Source organism: Passer montanus, unplaced genomic scaffold (genome assembly GCF_014805655.1).
Source record: "Passer montanus isolate IOZ18808 unplaced genomic scaffold, ASM1480565v1 scaffold44, whole genome shotgun sequence".
NCBI classification, from domain to species: Eukaryota; Metazoa; Chordata; class Aves; order Passeriformes; family Passeridae; genus Passer; species Passer montanus.
The window spans coordinates 520,490-537,036 of NW_024369262.1; the positions used below are offsets into that span (position 1 = coordinate 520,490).

At 47.1% G+C, this 16,547-nt stretch overlaps 1 protein-coding gene across 1 annotated transcript in view; it reads left to right on the plus strand.

Moving 5' to 3' along the window:
• COL26A1 (collagen type XXVI alpha 1 chain) overlaps nt 1-13,546 on the plus strand; it is a 171,142-nt gene extending 157,596 nt beyond the window's left edge. Inside the window, exons 11-15 of the mRNA XM_039721019.1 lie at nt 47-109; nt 3,666-3,710; nt 4,979-5,023; nt 5,611-5,695; nt 8,915-13,546. Coding sequence (XP_039576953.1) covers nt 47-109; nt 3,666-3,710; nt 4,979-5,023; nt 5,611-5,695; nt 8,915-9,087 — 411 coding nt within the window. The 3' untranslated portion in view covers nt 9,088-13,546. The remainder of the gene's footprint in view (nt 1-46; nt 110-3,665; nt 3,711-4,978; nt 5,024-5,610; nt 5,696-8,914) is intronic.
• Nucleotides 13,547-16,547: the final 3,001 nt, after the last annotated feature.

Here is a 16,547-nt window from a genome sequence, read left to right on the forward strand (position 1 = left end):
GTTGCACAGAAGAAATTAATTCCTCCTCATTCTGCATCTCTTCTAGGGCTTGCCAGGATCTCCAGGACAGCCTGGACCAAAAGGATCCAAAGGAGACCGAGGAGAGAGAGTAAGGTTCTACAGGCACAGGGACATTCCCACAGCATTTGGGGGCTGTGGAATTACACACAGCACAACACACATCTGTGACCACAGCCACCACCAACTTTACATTCAGAGGTTTTGGGGTTTCTGTAGGAACCAAGACAAGGTTTTCTGTACAGAGAAATAGTTGAATTCCTTGCAAAGTCAGGTATTCCCCAAAGAGATTAGCAGACTTGCTAATTTAGATTTGCTACCCCAAAGACATGATGTATAAAGTCCTGTGGAGACCAACTTTCTTCCACCAGCCAAATCTGTTTAGTGTGGAATGTTTTGAGAGGTCTAACTGAACTATTCCTTCTGTGACACTAAGGCATTAAAAACTCACCAGATTTTCCTGAACCAAAGTCATTCCCCAGGTCAAATGATGTTCTTAAACATATTTGGAATATACTGGAGTCATGCTCTTAATGTTTATGTGCCTCAGCCCTTAGTGGGCTGTCCAGTGCTGATAACTAAACAGAGAACAAAAAGGCTGTTTGAATGTTAATTCCAAACTGGTGAAGTTTAGGAACTACCAGAGAAATATCTGACAAGGGTATAAATGTGTCAGATTCCCAGCCCAGCATTCAAGCACTGGGAAGGGTTCGAAAGTGGCATTTGGGCCTTTGGCTGCTTCTGATCAGCTGGACTGCCAAAAGGTCATGGTCTGAAATCTCTGGGTGAGTCCAGGAGCACAGAATCACTTGGGAGTGATTGGAAGAGCATCATCAGCCCTTAGGTCTGAAATGGGCACCATGGATTGTGGAGAAGCACTGAGACCCCAGCATGGAGAGAGCCAAAGGAGGGGCAGAGACAAAGAGGAGAACATTGGCTGGTTCCTGGAAGTGATGGATGTCTGCAGTGGTGGCTGCACTGCCACAGCTGTGGGAGACAAAATCCCTCTCCTTCCAATTTCCTGCCCCACAGATGGGGGTGAATGGGGGCTGCAGGTGTGTGACAGAACCTCCTCTGCATTCCTGCTCCCCTTCCAATCCAGCAGAGCACAGGGATGCCTGCAAGAGCCAGGACAGAGCAATGCAGATCAGTGAGCTCCACTGTGCTGACTTCTCAAATTCCTGGGAATAACCAGCCATAGACAGGCTGCTCCTCTGTCCAGACTGTGCAAGGTGCTGGTTTCCCTCTCCTGAGGGATCAGGAGCAGCAGATATCTGAGGGTGGGGCACTTCTGCCTTTGGAAACCTCTGTTCTGTTTCAGTTTGGGGTGCTTGGTCCTGTTCTTACATAGGAAATCACTTGCACTTCCCTGAAAGACAGAGTGACTGTTGGTCAATTTTTGTAACACTTTCCTTGTGCAGCTCAGCCAGTTTGGGCATGACTTGGCTTTACAAATAGATTGTAGACTGATGGAGTTCTGGGACTAAAATTCAAGATTCTGGTAGACAGCACAACCTGAACTGGTGAGATGGATGCACAGATTACCAACTACATCCCATTGCCATTCAATCTTTATTTTCAGCTAAAAAAGAATAGAAGGGCATGGTGTGTGGCAGAGTCACATTTCCATCCAGGAAATGGATAAAACTCTTTCTCAATGATTTATTTAACATTTTGCTGTAGTTTGTAGTCAACCATATTGGTAATATTACTGCCAATATTACTACTAGTATGCCATATTACTACTACACTTATTTTGAAACAAAATCCTGTTGCATTGTGCCCATTCACTCCTGACAGATCCCTTAGAATTTGGTTTTGTTCCCTTCTTGCTAGGGATTTAGAATTGTAATTCTCCTCTTAGGTTTGGGACAAATGAGATTTTCAAATATCAAAATGTCTCGATAAATAGAAAAAAAACATATTTCCTGTTAGTGTGGAAAGGGAAGCTGACAGCTTTTTCTGTCAGAATTTCTGTAGGATGCTCTGTGTGCTTTTTTGTCTATTGTGAGTGTGGCTTTGAATGCTGGTTTTGACAACTACATGCTGCAATTTTGGGTTTGGTGGATAAAAATGAGGGCTCGAGCAGAGGAGCTGTGCAGCTGCAAAGAAAAGCAGAGGGGGGGGAGGTTTACAACGTCTACTGAGATTTGAGAAAATGTTATTATACATTCTTCCTGCTTAATCTTGGAGAGAACAGATGTGGGAGAGACCTGCAGCAGTCAGGGCTCAGCTCTGTGTGCTGCTCACGCTCAGCCTCTGCTCATCCCAAGCACTGCCAGCCAGGGAGGCTCCACAGCCTCTCCAGGCACTTCAGAGCAACAGCCAGGGAGGCCTGGGGTAAAAGATATTGCCAACATCCAGCCTAAATATCCTTTGATCCCCTTTAAGCTGATAACATCCTTTCTGTTCCTCCTGGACATGGAGCACAGGCTGTTTATGTATTTCCAGTCTGTTGTTGTGCTCCTCTCTGAGATTTTTCCTCTTGCCTGTGCTTTTTCACAAGCTTTGCTCCCTCCAGTGCAGAATCCAAGTATTTCTCTTTGAAGATACTGGGAGCACCTGACAGACTGGGCTTTTCCCCCAGAGCTCTCCCTGTCCATAGGGGTCTGCTCCTGGTGCTGGCAAGGCATTCCTTCACAGGAACTCATTCCATGGGAATGTTCTGTAGGTGCCCCTTGGTTTTATACAAATTTAATGGACACAAACCCAGCAGCTCTCCCTTTCCACTGCAGAAATCTGCCACCATATATGTAGGGTTTTTTTGGGGGGGGGAAAGGATGGGTTTGTTGCTGTGTGTGTCTATAAAAGGAGAGCAAGGGGAAATATGTGGCTGTTTCATTGATGGATTTCTATGAATGCTTTTACATTTTTCCTCTTCTTCCCAAGCTCCTGCTTTCTCACTGAATAACCTGTAACTGCTCTCCTGGTCAGGGATTCTGCCCTGCCCCAGCTGCTCCAGGGTGGGAACAGTGTGGAGGAAAACAGGGGAAAAAAAAAGATGTTCAGTTCAACAGTTTCATTCTGCCCCAAACCAACACTAGTTCAGACTGTTTCTCTTAAAAAAAAATTAAAAAAGAACAAAAACCCCTCACTGAGAACAATGTGAAAATTAGCACAGCAGGAGAAAGAAACAAACCAACCAAAATATTGTACCTGTGTTTTGATCAGTAGCTGTGGGGTGTGTGGAGCAGGAGCAGATTAAATCAGTGCTTGGTGGGAGTCCTGGGCTCTGTTCTGGCTGGGCCAGCAGCAGCCCATCACTTCTACCAGAGAGAAGAATGCAGTGTCTTTGTAAGGAACAAATCTCCAGCCAAATTCCTTCCTGGTATAATGTAACTGACTGCTGGAAAGTTCAAAAAACCTGCTAATCGTCTTACAGAGAGGGCACTGAGCTCAGGAGCTCTGAATCCAACCCAGCTCCTCCAGAGCCTGATGGGATTTGGAGCTGATACTTGACAGAAAACCATAACCCCCTTTTGCTGTCTCTAAGTGATAATGTCAAGGGAGAGGAATTTTTTTTACACATTATCCCAAGTGTAAGGTTTTTCTCCATTAAGCCATCTTAATTCCACTAGTAAAAATTACACTGTGCTCATGTCAAGTGGCAAAGTATCTCCTAATGACACTGCCTTTATTTCCAACAGGGGCAAGCAGGTCTGCCTGGAGAGAGGGGCATTAAGGGACTTCCTGTAAGTGCTGCACTGGTGGGAGGGTGCCAGGCTCAGGTGGGGCTGGTGCCTGGCACTGCAGGTGCCTCTGGAGCTGCTTCAGAGCTCAGACATTTGTTCCACAGACACCCTCACCTTAACAAATCCTCTGCAAATGAAACATGCCCGGTGTAAAGCACAGTGCTGAGGTGACCAGGGGGCATCAGGGGAGCTGTGCTGTGCCTGCAGATCCCTCTGGCCAGGGATCCTGGCACCACCAGAGCCCAAAGGTGGGCACAGTTAAACACCTCAAAGTCCATCAGCTGCTCTCAACTCCCTCCTGCACCTCAGCAGGCCAAGCTGAGCTGGAAACCCTGTAATGAGGTTAAGAGAAATCTCCAAATGATTTTTTGGCAAAACCTGAACAGATGCCCAGAGGAGATGTCTGCACTGGCACGTATGGCCAGTGGAAACAAACCAATGGTGATGTGGCTGACAGAGATCTAGTGGAGAAAACTGGGGTTTTTTTGGCTGGCAGCTTCCAGAGAAGCCCTAGAGCCTCTGGGAGGGTTCTCATCTCTCTTCCTTGGTTCCACCTCATCATTTCATCAATTCACACAGCCTTTTCCTTGGTCCTTCCTCCTGTGCTCACCTCTGCTTTGCAGATATCTCAGGGATATCCAAGTTTGAGGAGCCCAAGCCTTTTCACTCCATTTTAGATTGTTAGTTTTGTTTTATGTTTAGCTTAGAGTGGTTGAGTCTCTCCCTGTCATCTGCTCTTCAGAAAGTGCATGAACTTCCTGGCTGGGGGAAACATGGGAGCAATGTTCACAGCACAGAGATCTTTGTTCAATGAAACCTTAGTGAGCCTCTTCAGAGGCAGACAGTGATGTGACTGATTAATGAAAGCAGAATGGAGGGTTTTTCTGTTCTAAATCAGGATGAAAACGTGCATGGGGGGGGGGGGAAAGGAGCAATTTATCTGTGGTTTAGCATGCAGTGTTGTTCACTGAGAGCCCAGTGAGATGTTTGTAGTCTTGCTGGAGCCCAGGCCATGGCAGGTGGCTCCTCCTGCAGCTTGGCCACTCCTGGACAAGTTCATTTGTGTTAGAAGTGGTGGTGACCTCCTGGGAAGCTGACAGGAGCCAAGGCAAAGCTCAGGAGAGCACTTTGGCCCTTGGCATAAAGGTCCATGTGTTTTCTGCTGGTGAAACACATCTTTAATTTTTTCTCCTTTGGTGGGGAGGGATCCCAGGGATCCTGGAAGGCTCCTCAGCCACATGTAACCAAGTTTCCCTCCTTTGTTTCAGGGTGAACCAGGCAAGAAGGGTGAGGAAGGTGACAAAGGTGCTGATGTAAGGATGTGTTTCTACTGTTTTACTTTTGGTTGTGTCACTTTGCTGTCCTTCAACCCTTTGACAGGTGGGTTTGGGGGCCAGAGGGTGAATGTGCAGAGCAGGTGTGCCTTTGGTTTGAATTTAATGTGTGCCAGAAATCCTGGTCTGTGAGGTTTCCTTGGCCATGTTGTCACCATGTTCTTGAACACCTCAGTGCCCAGAGGTTGTTCTGTCACGTGGAGCTAGTTGGGAATTGCTTCCCTATTGTCCCTCCCAGCTGCTGAGGGACAGACTCTCAGAAGAGATCAAACTGCATTGGAGTTCTCACATCTCTGCTCTCAGTCCCTGAAATACATCCCAACATCTCTTTGGCCCTTCAAGCCCACACCTAAGGTGACAATGACAACAAACTACAGCCTGAGTGTACATGAGGAGCTCTTTGAACAGGGACTTCTCCTGCACTCCTGCTTAGACTATCTCCTCCTTTGCATATTTTCATTTTTAAACATTCACACTGCAGATTTTGGTGCTGTGAAAGTGACATTATGGACAAGAAGCGTATTCTGCAACACATTCCAATGTTAGTTGTGTTTTCTTTCTTGCAGGGGGAAGGTGTCCAACAGCTTCGAGAGGCTCTGAAGATTTTAGCTGAGAGGGTATTGATCCTTGAGCACATGATAGGAATTCATGGTAAGCACTGCTAAGGTTTTCTTCTCCAGGGAACCAGAGCTCTGCTCAGGTTTGATGGTTAAACATCCTCCCACTCTCCTGAGCTCTCTGGTGTCTGTTCAAGCCCCATTTTCAAAACTAGGTTCCATGACTTAGTTCTGAGTTCAGTTCCAGCAGCTGTACTACTTCCTCTGGTTTTCCAGTAGCAGGTGAAATGACCCTTACAGTGATTTTTGTTACAGTTCAGGCAGCCAAGTCATGAGCAGCAGCTCAAGCCATGTGGCACAGATCATCCACCAGCTTCCCACAGAGCTGCTTGTTCAAGTCTTCAGGCCAGATCATTTAATCCTGTTAACAGCATCTTCCAAGTGACTTGAACACCACTGGGGCCCTTGCTTTGTGCAGCACCACATTTTGCAGAGAAAGCCCAGACAGTGCTGCCATGCCACCCTGAAAATCAGTGAACCCTGAACATTTTGTGATCATAACTTACATAAAACCTATTTTCACAGTCAGATTTAAAGAAAGTCCCACATGTTCTACATTCAGATAGATTTTTGTGATCTCTTGAGGCTGTTGGCTCTCCCATCACTGGTACAGTGTGTACATTATCCCTTAAAGAATGTTCTCTTCCCTTAGCCACAGGATGGTGTTGGTTATTGTCTGGTTATTGCCAGACTGCTCCTTTTGGGGTAGCCAAGATCATTTCTCTCACAGCTGCCAAAACCAGCTGTGCCAGAACAACAAACACCTTCTGTGTTTCAGAAACACTGTTAGAGGCAAAATGTTTGGCTGTGCTACCCCAGCCTGTGAGCAGCAAACCTGTTCATGGCACTGAGCAAGTCCCAGAGCACTTTTCTGTCCTTGACACATGGAACCTCACTCCTGACCTTGTTTGTGAGCCCACCTCACATCTCCCCTCTGATCAGCATCCACTTTTATTGGGATGTGGCCTTTGGGTATTGATTTAAGCTGTGGGAATGCTAAGTAGCTAAAATGCCCAGCAGTCCTGACAGTGCCTCACTAGACAGTAGTAAAACACTTCAGGCAGCACCTTGGGATCCCAGCCCTGCCTGGAGCCAGCAGTGCTGGGATGGAATTGCTGTTGGGCCCTTCCAGTGCCAGGTCATGGCTGGCCTGGCCTGGAGCCTGCTCTGCTCAGTGCCCTCCTGCCCTTGGAGGCCCCAAGTTCTACTTCCAAAAGCAACAGGCAGCAACAGCGTAAGATTTTTGGGAAACCCTGAATCACTACCCCATGATTCAACCACACTCACCCTGACCTTACCTCTGCTCTAGTCCTGCTTCACTTCTCATTTTCATTCCAAGGGTAGAAAAATGTATTTTTATGCTGCTTTGCTTTGAGCTGGTGGAGGTACCAGGGAGATGCCCACTCGATTTCCTAGGCAGCAAGCCCTGACAGCTGGGATGATCTCCAGGGAAGACAGAAAGGGGGGTTCCCTGGATGTGTCCATTAGAAAAGGGGATTTACAAGAGCCAGGGTCTGGGCCTCCTTTGGCTTTTGCTTTGTACCTTCATTTATAGTGGTATAAAGCAAAAAAATCACATCCTTAGGAATCTTCTGTAGACCCTGGGAGTGGGGTTCACACAGCCTTGCCCCAGCAGAGCTGCCTGATTTAGCTCTTTTTCACATTCTCTTTGGAAATACAGTAGCAGCAAGGCATGTGCTGCTGTTATTTTGAAACAGTCATTTCAGCAAACCATTTGTATTGATCTGTTACTGCTTGGGATGGAGATGAGTTATTTACACTCATCTGTGCTTCTATACCAGTGTAACTGCATCAGCAAAAATGGATGGTTTTAAATTGTGCACTGTGGTTGGGTCATATTTAAACACCTATATTGTATGACTTTAGGTTGTTTTTTTTTGTCCCCTAAGTATTGATAATTGTATTCCTACTCTGTGCTTTTGAAATAGTTCCATTCTTTCACACATATTTTAGGCCCTAAAAAATACTGTTTAGAAAGGGAACTCGGAAAGTAAGGCATATTTTCCTTGTGCAGTTATGTTCATCTTTGTGTAAATGGTTAAAAAGGCCCCAACAAACAAAAAGAAAAAGACATTAAATAACAAAAAATATTTTCCTTGAGCACAGACCTCCCTGGACTGAAAGGCACCACAGAGGTTTAAATCACCCAGCACCAATTGTCTGGTCATGTTCCCAGTGTAGGTGTTAAGCATTTGACCACAGGTTCTGGGGCAGCCCAGCTTTAAAACCCCACTCAGAAATGCCAATCCCATGCTCTCATTTTCCCAAGAAACTTCCCACTGAGTGTGGTTTCCAAAACCACACCAACCAAGCAACAAGGCAAAACAACCCAGCAAACAAACCTCTCCTCTGCTCTGGGAGGGCAGCTGGAGCTGACCTGGCCTGGAAGCTGCAGAGAGCAGCCCAGCAGGACACAGCAAAGCCCAAATTGCTTGGCAGGGTTTGGTGCCAGCAGACAGAGCCCAAATTCTCCAGCAGCCAAAATCTCACTGGAAACAGAAACGCTGCCTGTGGGATCAAACCAAGACTGGCACGTTGGGCTCCTGGCAGGGAAACACAAACATCCAGCTCTGGAGGCAGAAGGAAGAAGAAATTGGGCCATTGGAAATGATGAGGCAGATCGAGCCACCAGCATCTGTGGCTGAAGAGTGGCCCAGAGCAGTGTATATTTAATTTGTTTAGCTGAGGGAAGAGCAGGAGGTTGTTACCTGAGGTGCTCTGGGAGCAGGGACAGCCACCACCCATCCCCAGAATTATTGCTGATTTGGCTGCAGCCCAGGGTGGGCCAATCCTTCCAGTCAATCCTTTAGTGCCTCCAAATGTCGTTTACCAGGAGTGAAATGGTACTTAAATCCTAAGAGCATCACTGCTCACTGCCCACCAGCTCATCCTCCAACACCAGGAGTCTGTGGGCAGTGCTGAGTGGTTGCTGCAGTCCAATTAAATTCATACTTAATATAAGAACAGCACTTTAGAAATGGAACAGCAAAGGAGAACAGGCCCTACAGTAGGAGCACTTACCCCAGAGAGCTCAGGCAGAGCAGAGGGGAAACATCTAATGCAGGAGAAGTGTGATGGCAGCAAAGCTGTAGCTCCAGAGCTGCTTCCTGCATGGAGAGCAAACAGAGGGAGCACACTGCTCCAGAAGAGGAACCACTCAGAAGGGCCCATGAGTGTCTTCCTCAGCCTCCCCTTTTAAATAGTGCTCTCCCGTGACTTTCTCTCCTTACAGACTCTTTGTCTTCCATTGAGCCAGGCTCTGGACAGGATGTGATCCCAGGCTCCCCCCTGAGAAGCAGCATCAAGATCAAGCGAGGAGGAGCCCGGCAGCCCCAGGCCCACCAGATCCTCTCCTCCCTGCTGGATGATGCTGAAGCCAGAAGGAGAAGCCACCGGATGAAGTAGGAGCATCTCTGTGTCCTCCCTGCCTGTTCTGCAGTTCAAGATACAGTACCCAGTGCTTAATGGCACCCTGCAGATGAAGTGGGTGGGAGGCTGCAGTGTTGGTGGCTGGGTTTCCTTCCCTGGCCAATACTGAGCCCTGGTTGCAGGGAATGACTTATCCATAGCTCAGAGAGGGTTTTGAGAATGTTTTCCTTGATTTTGTTGTTTTGCCTTTGGAATAGCAGTTGTCAGGTGTCTCAGAAGCTGCCTACAGGAGTGACACCTCCTGGCTGTGCCTCGAGGGTTTAACCCTACCCTTGTTCTCTCACTGCCCGTGACAGTCACTCAGTAAAGCTCTGCTTAACTGGCCAAGCCCATCCATCCCACCCAGAGCCAAAGCCAAGCCTCAGCCTTGTCCATTGCTGCAGTTGGAGACATCTGCTTTTATTTCCTTCATGACCTGCAAGGATTTCTTTTAAGCAAAGAACAAATTAGAATACCAAGTACATTTAAAAGTATTACTCTGAAAATTCAGGTGGCTCTCTGGACTTTAGCAACAAAACCCTGGCTTTTCATGTTGCTAATTGCATGTGAGTAACATTATTTCTATTTGTGGTTGGCTAAACAAGGACTTTTGATGCAAATGTTCATGGAAACATTGGCTTTCTGTCTATCTTCACAGAGTTTAGACTATTTCTGTGAAAACATAAAGCAGTTTGCATGAGATATGATGGAATTGTGCAAGAATTTTCCCATACCATGTTCAGCTTGTGCATACATCCAGAGATAATTAATTTAAGTGGTGGCAGTAGCTATTCACAGAAAAGGATATTTTGCAATAGTTTCTTAATCCTACAGCAATCAGGAAAAATGTTTTCACAGTGTTTTGTTTTAATCTTGTGAGTAAATCCTCATCATTTGGATCTGGAGACAGTGTAGGAGCAAACCACAGCCTAGGGAATTAGAGTCTTGTCAAGAGCTTATCTTGCACTGGGAGTTAAATACAGAGTCATTTTCCTTTTTGCAATAACTGGTTATTTTAGGGGAAGTACCAGCTTCCAGGTTTAAGAAGTTGAACCTGCCCTTCAGTGACAAATGAATCACCTGCTGTGCTAACCAGGTCAGACAAGCTGATGTCATTCATGTAGACAGTGATTTTTGTTAGAAGGGGGAAATTAATCAACAGAACTGACTGGACTGCTTTTTTACTTTTTAATTCCCACATTCTGACAGTTCTCAAATTCAACCCAGGACAAAAGTGAGCGAATTGAGTTGTGTTATGGCCCCTGTGTGTCTGGTTCCTGTGCAGAACACAGCTGTGTGAGCAAGCTGGGCTGCACTGCTGCAGGATTTCTGTCAGAGGCTTTCCAAGGAAAACACTCTGCAGTCCCTGTGTTCAGCACCCCAAGGGATCTCCCCAAGGCAAAGCCCACTGGAAATAAAGTTAAAAATGGAGGAGCTCTGCCAGCCCAGCATTAGCCACACATTAAATTGACTGTCCATAAACACTGTGAACATGGCAGTGCTACCAACAGAGACCAATCCCAATCCTTCCTCTGAAGACCTGGCATTTCCACAAAGGAGCAGGTTACAGGCTCCTTCAGGATGGCTGAACACACCATGCCTTCACCTGGCCCTGCTCCTCAGGAATCCAGCCCTCCTCAGCCAGGTGAAATGGCACAAGCTGATGCTGAGCAAGCACCAGAACCTTTCTTTTACTGCTGTGCAGCTGAATAACAACCAGCTGTGCTGGAGGCAGCAGGGATGCAGGTCCCTGCCCTGCTTTTGCATCCTCCCCTGCTTGGCCAGTGCCAGCTGTGGGGCTCATTCAGCCCACCTGGTTCAGGTTGTGCTTCTGAATGATTGAATTTCCCAAGAAACAAGTCCAGAGCTTTGCAGGAGCCTGGGGAGGTCCCTGTCTGCACTCTGAGTTACAGCTGGAGTGTGGTGTAGAGAGATAAGAAAATGAGTAAAACTCAAGTCCAGCAGGTTCCTGGGCTCAAGGAGCCATCCTGTGTCTGCAATCCCTCTGGGAGAAGGAAATAAAGCCTCTCTGAATGCATCTTGATCTAACTCTAAAGCCAGCATTAACTCTGAGGATGTCTGTGGTGCTCTGAGAGCCCGAGTCCCTCCTTCACTACTGGCAGGGCAAGAGCTCTGTTTGTGACCAGCCAAGCAGCTGCAGCCATGGGAACATTCTTGGAATAATCATTCCATCTAAGAATTAAATGTAAAAAAAAAAAAAAAAAAAAAGGATGTCTCCTCATTTGCAGACTGATTCCTGTGCAGGAATTAAGAAGTACTTGGTTACCTCTATGGTGAATTGGGACTATCTTGGTCTGGATCACATGGACACTCCAAGACCTCACTGGTGGCTTCCAGGAGATAAATCAGCCACTTGCTGTTGGAAAATCAGGCCTGGGGAGTGAGGCAAAATCTCAGTTCAGTCTGAACTCATGCACTGGGCAGGCTGGTGCCAGCTGTAGCCGAGGCCACAGGAACAATCTGTCCTCATGGCAGCTTCAGGAACCAAACCCAACCAAAGCAATCTTTAAAAAGGGAAATGGGGAAATTGAGTTCCACTGGTGCTGTAGCTGCAGGGTTGAATTTGGCGAAGAGGGAATACAATGAGGCCATTTCTACTTCCCTGGCATTTCAGAGGCTTCACACTGAACTGAAGGAGAAATCTTTCTTTCTCAAAGTCTGTCTTCTGAATTCAAAGTAATGCTTTAGTCACTCACATTGGTGAGGCATTCATACTGACATAGATTTGGAATTTTGTATTATTTAAAACAAATTACTGACAAGATGAAAGGAAAATTTAATGGAAGTTGTTTGCAATTAATCCTGCCAAGTCAATTGTCAAAAGGCTGTTCAGGTTTGGGTTGAGACCACTTTAATTATTGATAGTATGAGCTATGTAATTTTTTCTCCTTGCTTTCTTCAGCCCCATCTCTCTGATGAGGTTCTGTATCTTTAAATGGGGAACAGCAGGATTATGCCAGATGGACTTTCTCTCTCTGCTGGGGTTTCATTCCTCTGCACTCACACGAGGGCTGCAGCACACTGTTGTGCCACCCCAGTTTAATTCAGTTTAAAGGTGAGCACAGCCTCACACACTGCCATTGATGACCAAGCAAACCACTCCACCACATTCTCCATCATGGGCAGGATCCTGAGGTTCACTTCAGCCAGGGCATATAATGCTTCTTGCCATGTCTATGTAACTTAGGGGATTTATCTTGAATGCGTGCTCATTTAGAAATATATTTTAATTGAAATGTTTAGTGCTTTATCTTACATACATACTGTGCAATACCATAGTGTGTTCTTTTCCTTTTTTTTTTTTTTATTTCCTAAGACTTTTTGAAAATCTTGATGTTTGTTTGAGCTCCAGTGTGTTTTTGACTTGGCTCAGTTCTGGTAGTAGTAGTGTTTTCCTTGCCCTGAGCTAACCAGAAGCAGCACATTGCACAACCAAAACCCTTTGCAAGTCATGCACCCTCACGTTCACCAGCAACCTGGAACTCCTGGGAGGCAGAGAATGCTCCTCTCCAGAGGGTCTAATTTGCACTTACTGTAAGGAATGATAGCAACCCAGGGAAATAGGAATTAACTAGAGAGAAGAGCCCTCACCTGCTCCCACCAAACTCCACGGTCATTTTGCCATCAGCTTTCATAGGAACAGGCCTTAAAAATCAGAGCCAGCCCTGGAGCAGCTTGTGCTGGGGCTGTGTGGGCTCTGCTCCAGTGTCTGCCATGAGCTGTTGTCACCTGGGACCCTGAGCACTGACAAAGGCTTCCAAAGACAATCAGCTTCTGGACTTCCCTCCTGATGCAAGGATTGGAAACCCATCCTCCTCCTCTTCTGTCTGCCTCAAGATGACATTCCACTGGGGGTGTAGGGGTTAAACTACTCAGAGTCTCTGTGATTTCTTGGTTTCCTGTGAAACCAAGGGATTGAAAGGTGCTATAATTGTTCACGAGGCACATTCCCAGCCACAGAAGGAAATGGTAATTTCTTCAGCAGTTATTTTACACAGTACCTTTTTTATTTATATCAGTGTGTTTCGTATGTGTGCCAATGGTCCTGGCTTCTCCTGGGGATCAGCTTTACAACCATTTGGTCTTTTATAGGGCAGCCATAGGCAGTATCTTGCAATCATGTGTAATTTCTTAACTTAGAGCAAGAATAAATCTCGTCTGACAGGATGAACTCATTTATGGCAGGCTTTAATGTTTGTTGTAAACACAACCTGTTTGTTCCACCTCTTGCATGGTTACTTATCTGTTTTCATATTGCTATGTTATTGTTCAAAATATCTATTTCTCTTTATTTGCTATGGGGTTTGTTACTGTATATGGAATGTTTTGTATTCAGCATTTTCTTACGGAGCAGAGTGGGAACAGTATTCAAGGACCCACAAATACCAAAGAACCTTTCATGTAATGCACTGAGAAATAAACTTACTGTAAATGAATATCATGTCAGGTGTCCTCTGTTTATGAAGTTCAGAGCAAGTTCAAGCAAACTGCAGCCTGAAATCAGGGCTTGTCCTTCCTTGCATCTCAGCCTTCTCTTTGGGAAAGCTTCTTTACAGGGCTCTTAAAAACAAGATGGGTATGAAGGCCCTGCTGTGGGCTGGAGGGGCAAAAAGGGCAAAAAGAGCAAAAAGGGCCCTTCTTGCCTAAAACCAGAGCTGAGTCTCCCTGCCCTCGGTGGCACTGACTCCTCTGCAGCTGCTGGACAGAAAGATCTGTCTGCAGGACACACAGCCACCCCTCAGCATTCCCAGCCACCAGAGCCAAACACAGGGACTGATCCCAACTGTGGGGACACATCCCAAACACAGGGACAGATCCCAAACACAGGAGCTAATCCCAAACACAGGGGCACATCCCAAACACAGGGACACATCCAAAATCAGGGACAGATCCCAAATACAGGGACACATCCCAAACAGAGGGACAGATCCCAACCAGTGGGACACATTCCAAACACAGGGACAGATCCCAAACACAGACACACCCTGCCCTCATGGGGAGGTGTTTTAGCTCCTCAGGCAGCCTCTCAGGTCACCTTTGAGCACCTTGCTGTGCATTGCAGAGTGAGGCTCTGCCCAGACCTGGCAGATTCCTCCTCCAGTTCCTGCAGGAATTCTGTGCCAGGGCAGCCCCAGGGACCCCAGCTCTGCCTGGGCTCAGTGAGGGCACTCAGAGGATGGGTGGCTGCAGCAGATAGTGAAGGGGGAACAAGCCAGACAGAGAATTGTGCTCTGTCCAGCAGAGCAAATTTAAATCTGCTGATATTTGCAGTGTTCCTCACTTCCCCAAAAGTTTCCTCCCAGTACAAGGAAGTCGAGTTGGCTCAGCCAAGACAGCATGGGCTGCCCAGACCCCCTCCCTGACATCCCCTGGTACCTCCTGGGCATCTGCCCCCTCCAGCAGCCTTTGGGTGCTGTCTGAGTGTGCCTCTGGGCTTGTGGGGACCCTCAGCATCATCTCTTGTGGCAACTCAAGCTGCCAGAAGAGGATGTGGGTAAAGCCCTTCTTTTAACCTTCCTACTCTGGGAGCAGCTGCCCCTGGGATGCAGCACCCCTGTGTTGGCAGAGGGAGGCTGCAGGGGAGGGCCTGGGCTGTTCTGTCACAGATGTCACAGCTCTGGGCTCTGAACTTGTTTTTCATATCCCAAAGAAAACAAGAGATATGCAAATCCCAGCCAGTTTTCCCCCCTCCTGATGACACTACACTGCAGAGATGCAGATACCAAAAGTGCAGCGAAGGCTGAGCCTTGTAAACACAAAAATGTCCAGAGTCGAGGTCTCTGCCTCACAGGGCTTTGTGCATCACTGATGAGGACATGCTCAAGGTTACTTCGTGCCAGACATTCCCATGCAGCACTTCTCTGGTCTCTCAGGGTGTATTTATCTCAGTTTTTGAGTCCTAACACCTCCAACTCCGATGTATTTATCCTTGCAAAAAGTCCTCTGAGGGAAGGCAGCTCTGTTAATCACCACTGTACAGATTGGGAGTTGCTGGATAAAAGGCTAAATTAATTTCTTGGGACATTTGTGGCTGTGCTGGTCTGCCAGGCACCAAATTAGCATCAGGCCCATGTTGGTCTCTGGGCCATTATGGCCACTGATTGTAATCACAGCGAGGGGAACTGACTTCTCCTGAGCTTAACACAGCCCAGGAAAATCAATGGCAGAGGGGAACACATTGAACTTGTAGCAGGAGCTGATTAAAAGAAAACTATTTATTCATGAACAAAACACAGCTACTCTTGGAGTTCACTGCCTTAACTCTTCATTAACCTCATGCTCAGCAGCAAGTGGCTCTTGAGCAGGCTCTGGCACTGTGGTAAGAGTGGCTCTGGCCATGAATGCAGTTGGAATTGTCTCCACATTCCAGCCTGGGGATGAGGAAAGCAGGGAACATGAAACAGGAACAAACTCACCCTAAACTTCCCAAGCAACACTAGAAAAACAGCTACTACACTGTGTAAAGGAAAAATAAGCAGGGAGATTATATGATCTTATTTACCCTCTAAGAACAGTTCACCAACAGGGACAAGCTGCTTCAAAGATGGATTGGGAAAAATGTGACTATTCAGACTGGAGGATGTCATTTGCTTGGCACCAAGGAGAGCCTGGGAGCTGATCAGGCCTGACTTTATTATCTCTGAGCCTTTTTGGGAGAGGCAGGGAGAAACAGGACAGATCTTGTCCCTACCACATCCCACTTTTAGCATAGGACCAAGCGTCCTTGGACAAAGCTGATGCCATTTTTGGACTCCAGTGGGAAACTAAACAGCACACACTCTGTAGAGCACAGCAGGGAAAGGTGTGTCAGCCAAGATGGAACTTGTATCAGTGATGAGAATTAATTGCTGGAACACTTTGCCAAAGGATGTGGTAGAGTTTGCACTCAATAGAGTTTTCAAATTATGAGAGGTCCTTCTCCTCCTAAATATACACTCACACACACACATATATATATCAATATATAGCAGAGAAGGGTGTGTGTGATGTATTGAGCTCAAGGCAGATCCATCCAGGAGAGCCTTGCCAGATGCTCAGTCTGGTGGATGTGGTGACCACAAACCCCACTGCCCCTTCCTGGCACAGCTCAGCACTGGAAGGATCAGCTGCCCTAAAGCCTCTCTCCAAAGCAGCAGGGCATGGGAACAGGCTCCCTGCAGCATCCCACTGGCAGCCCTCAGCTCCCCCAGCTGATAAACCTGCCTGTGGGAAGGGACTCTGCAGGGTGCAAAACCAGCACCCAAATTTTGGCTTGAGGCTGGACACACACCAAGGCAAGCCAGAGGTGCCCCACTGGCCATGGGCTACCAAGAGAGCAGGGAAAGGCTGGGTCAGAGAGCCCAGCAGGGCCAGCAGTGTGGGACCATGCCAAGGAAAAGCTGATTTATGTGTAACCAGCTGCAGTTAATGTTCACCCAGCAGCATGCATGACAGCT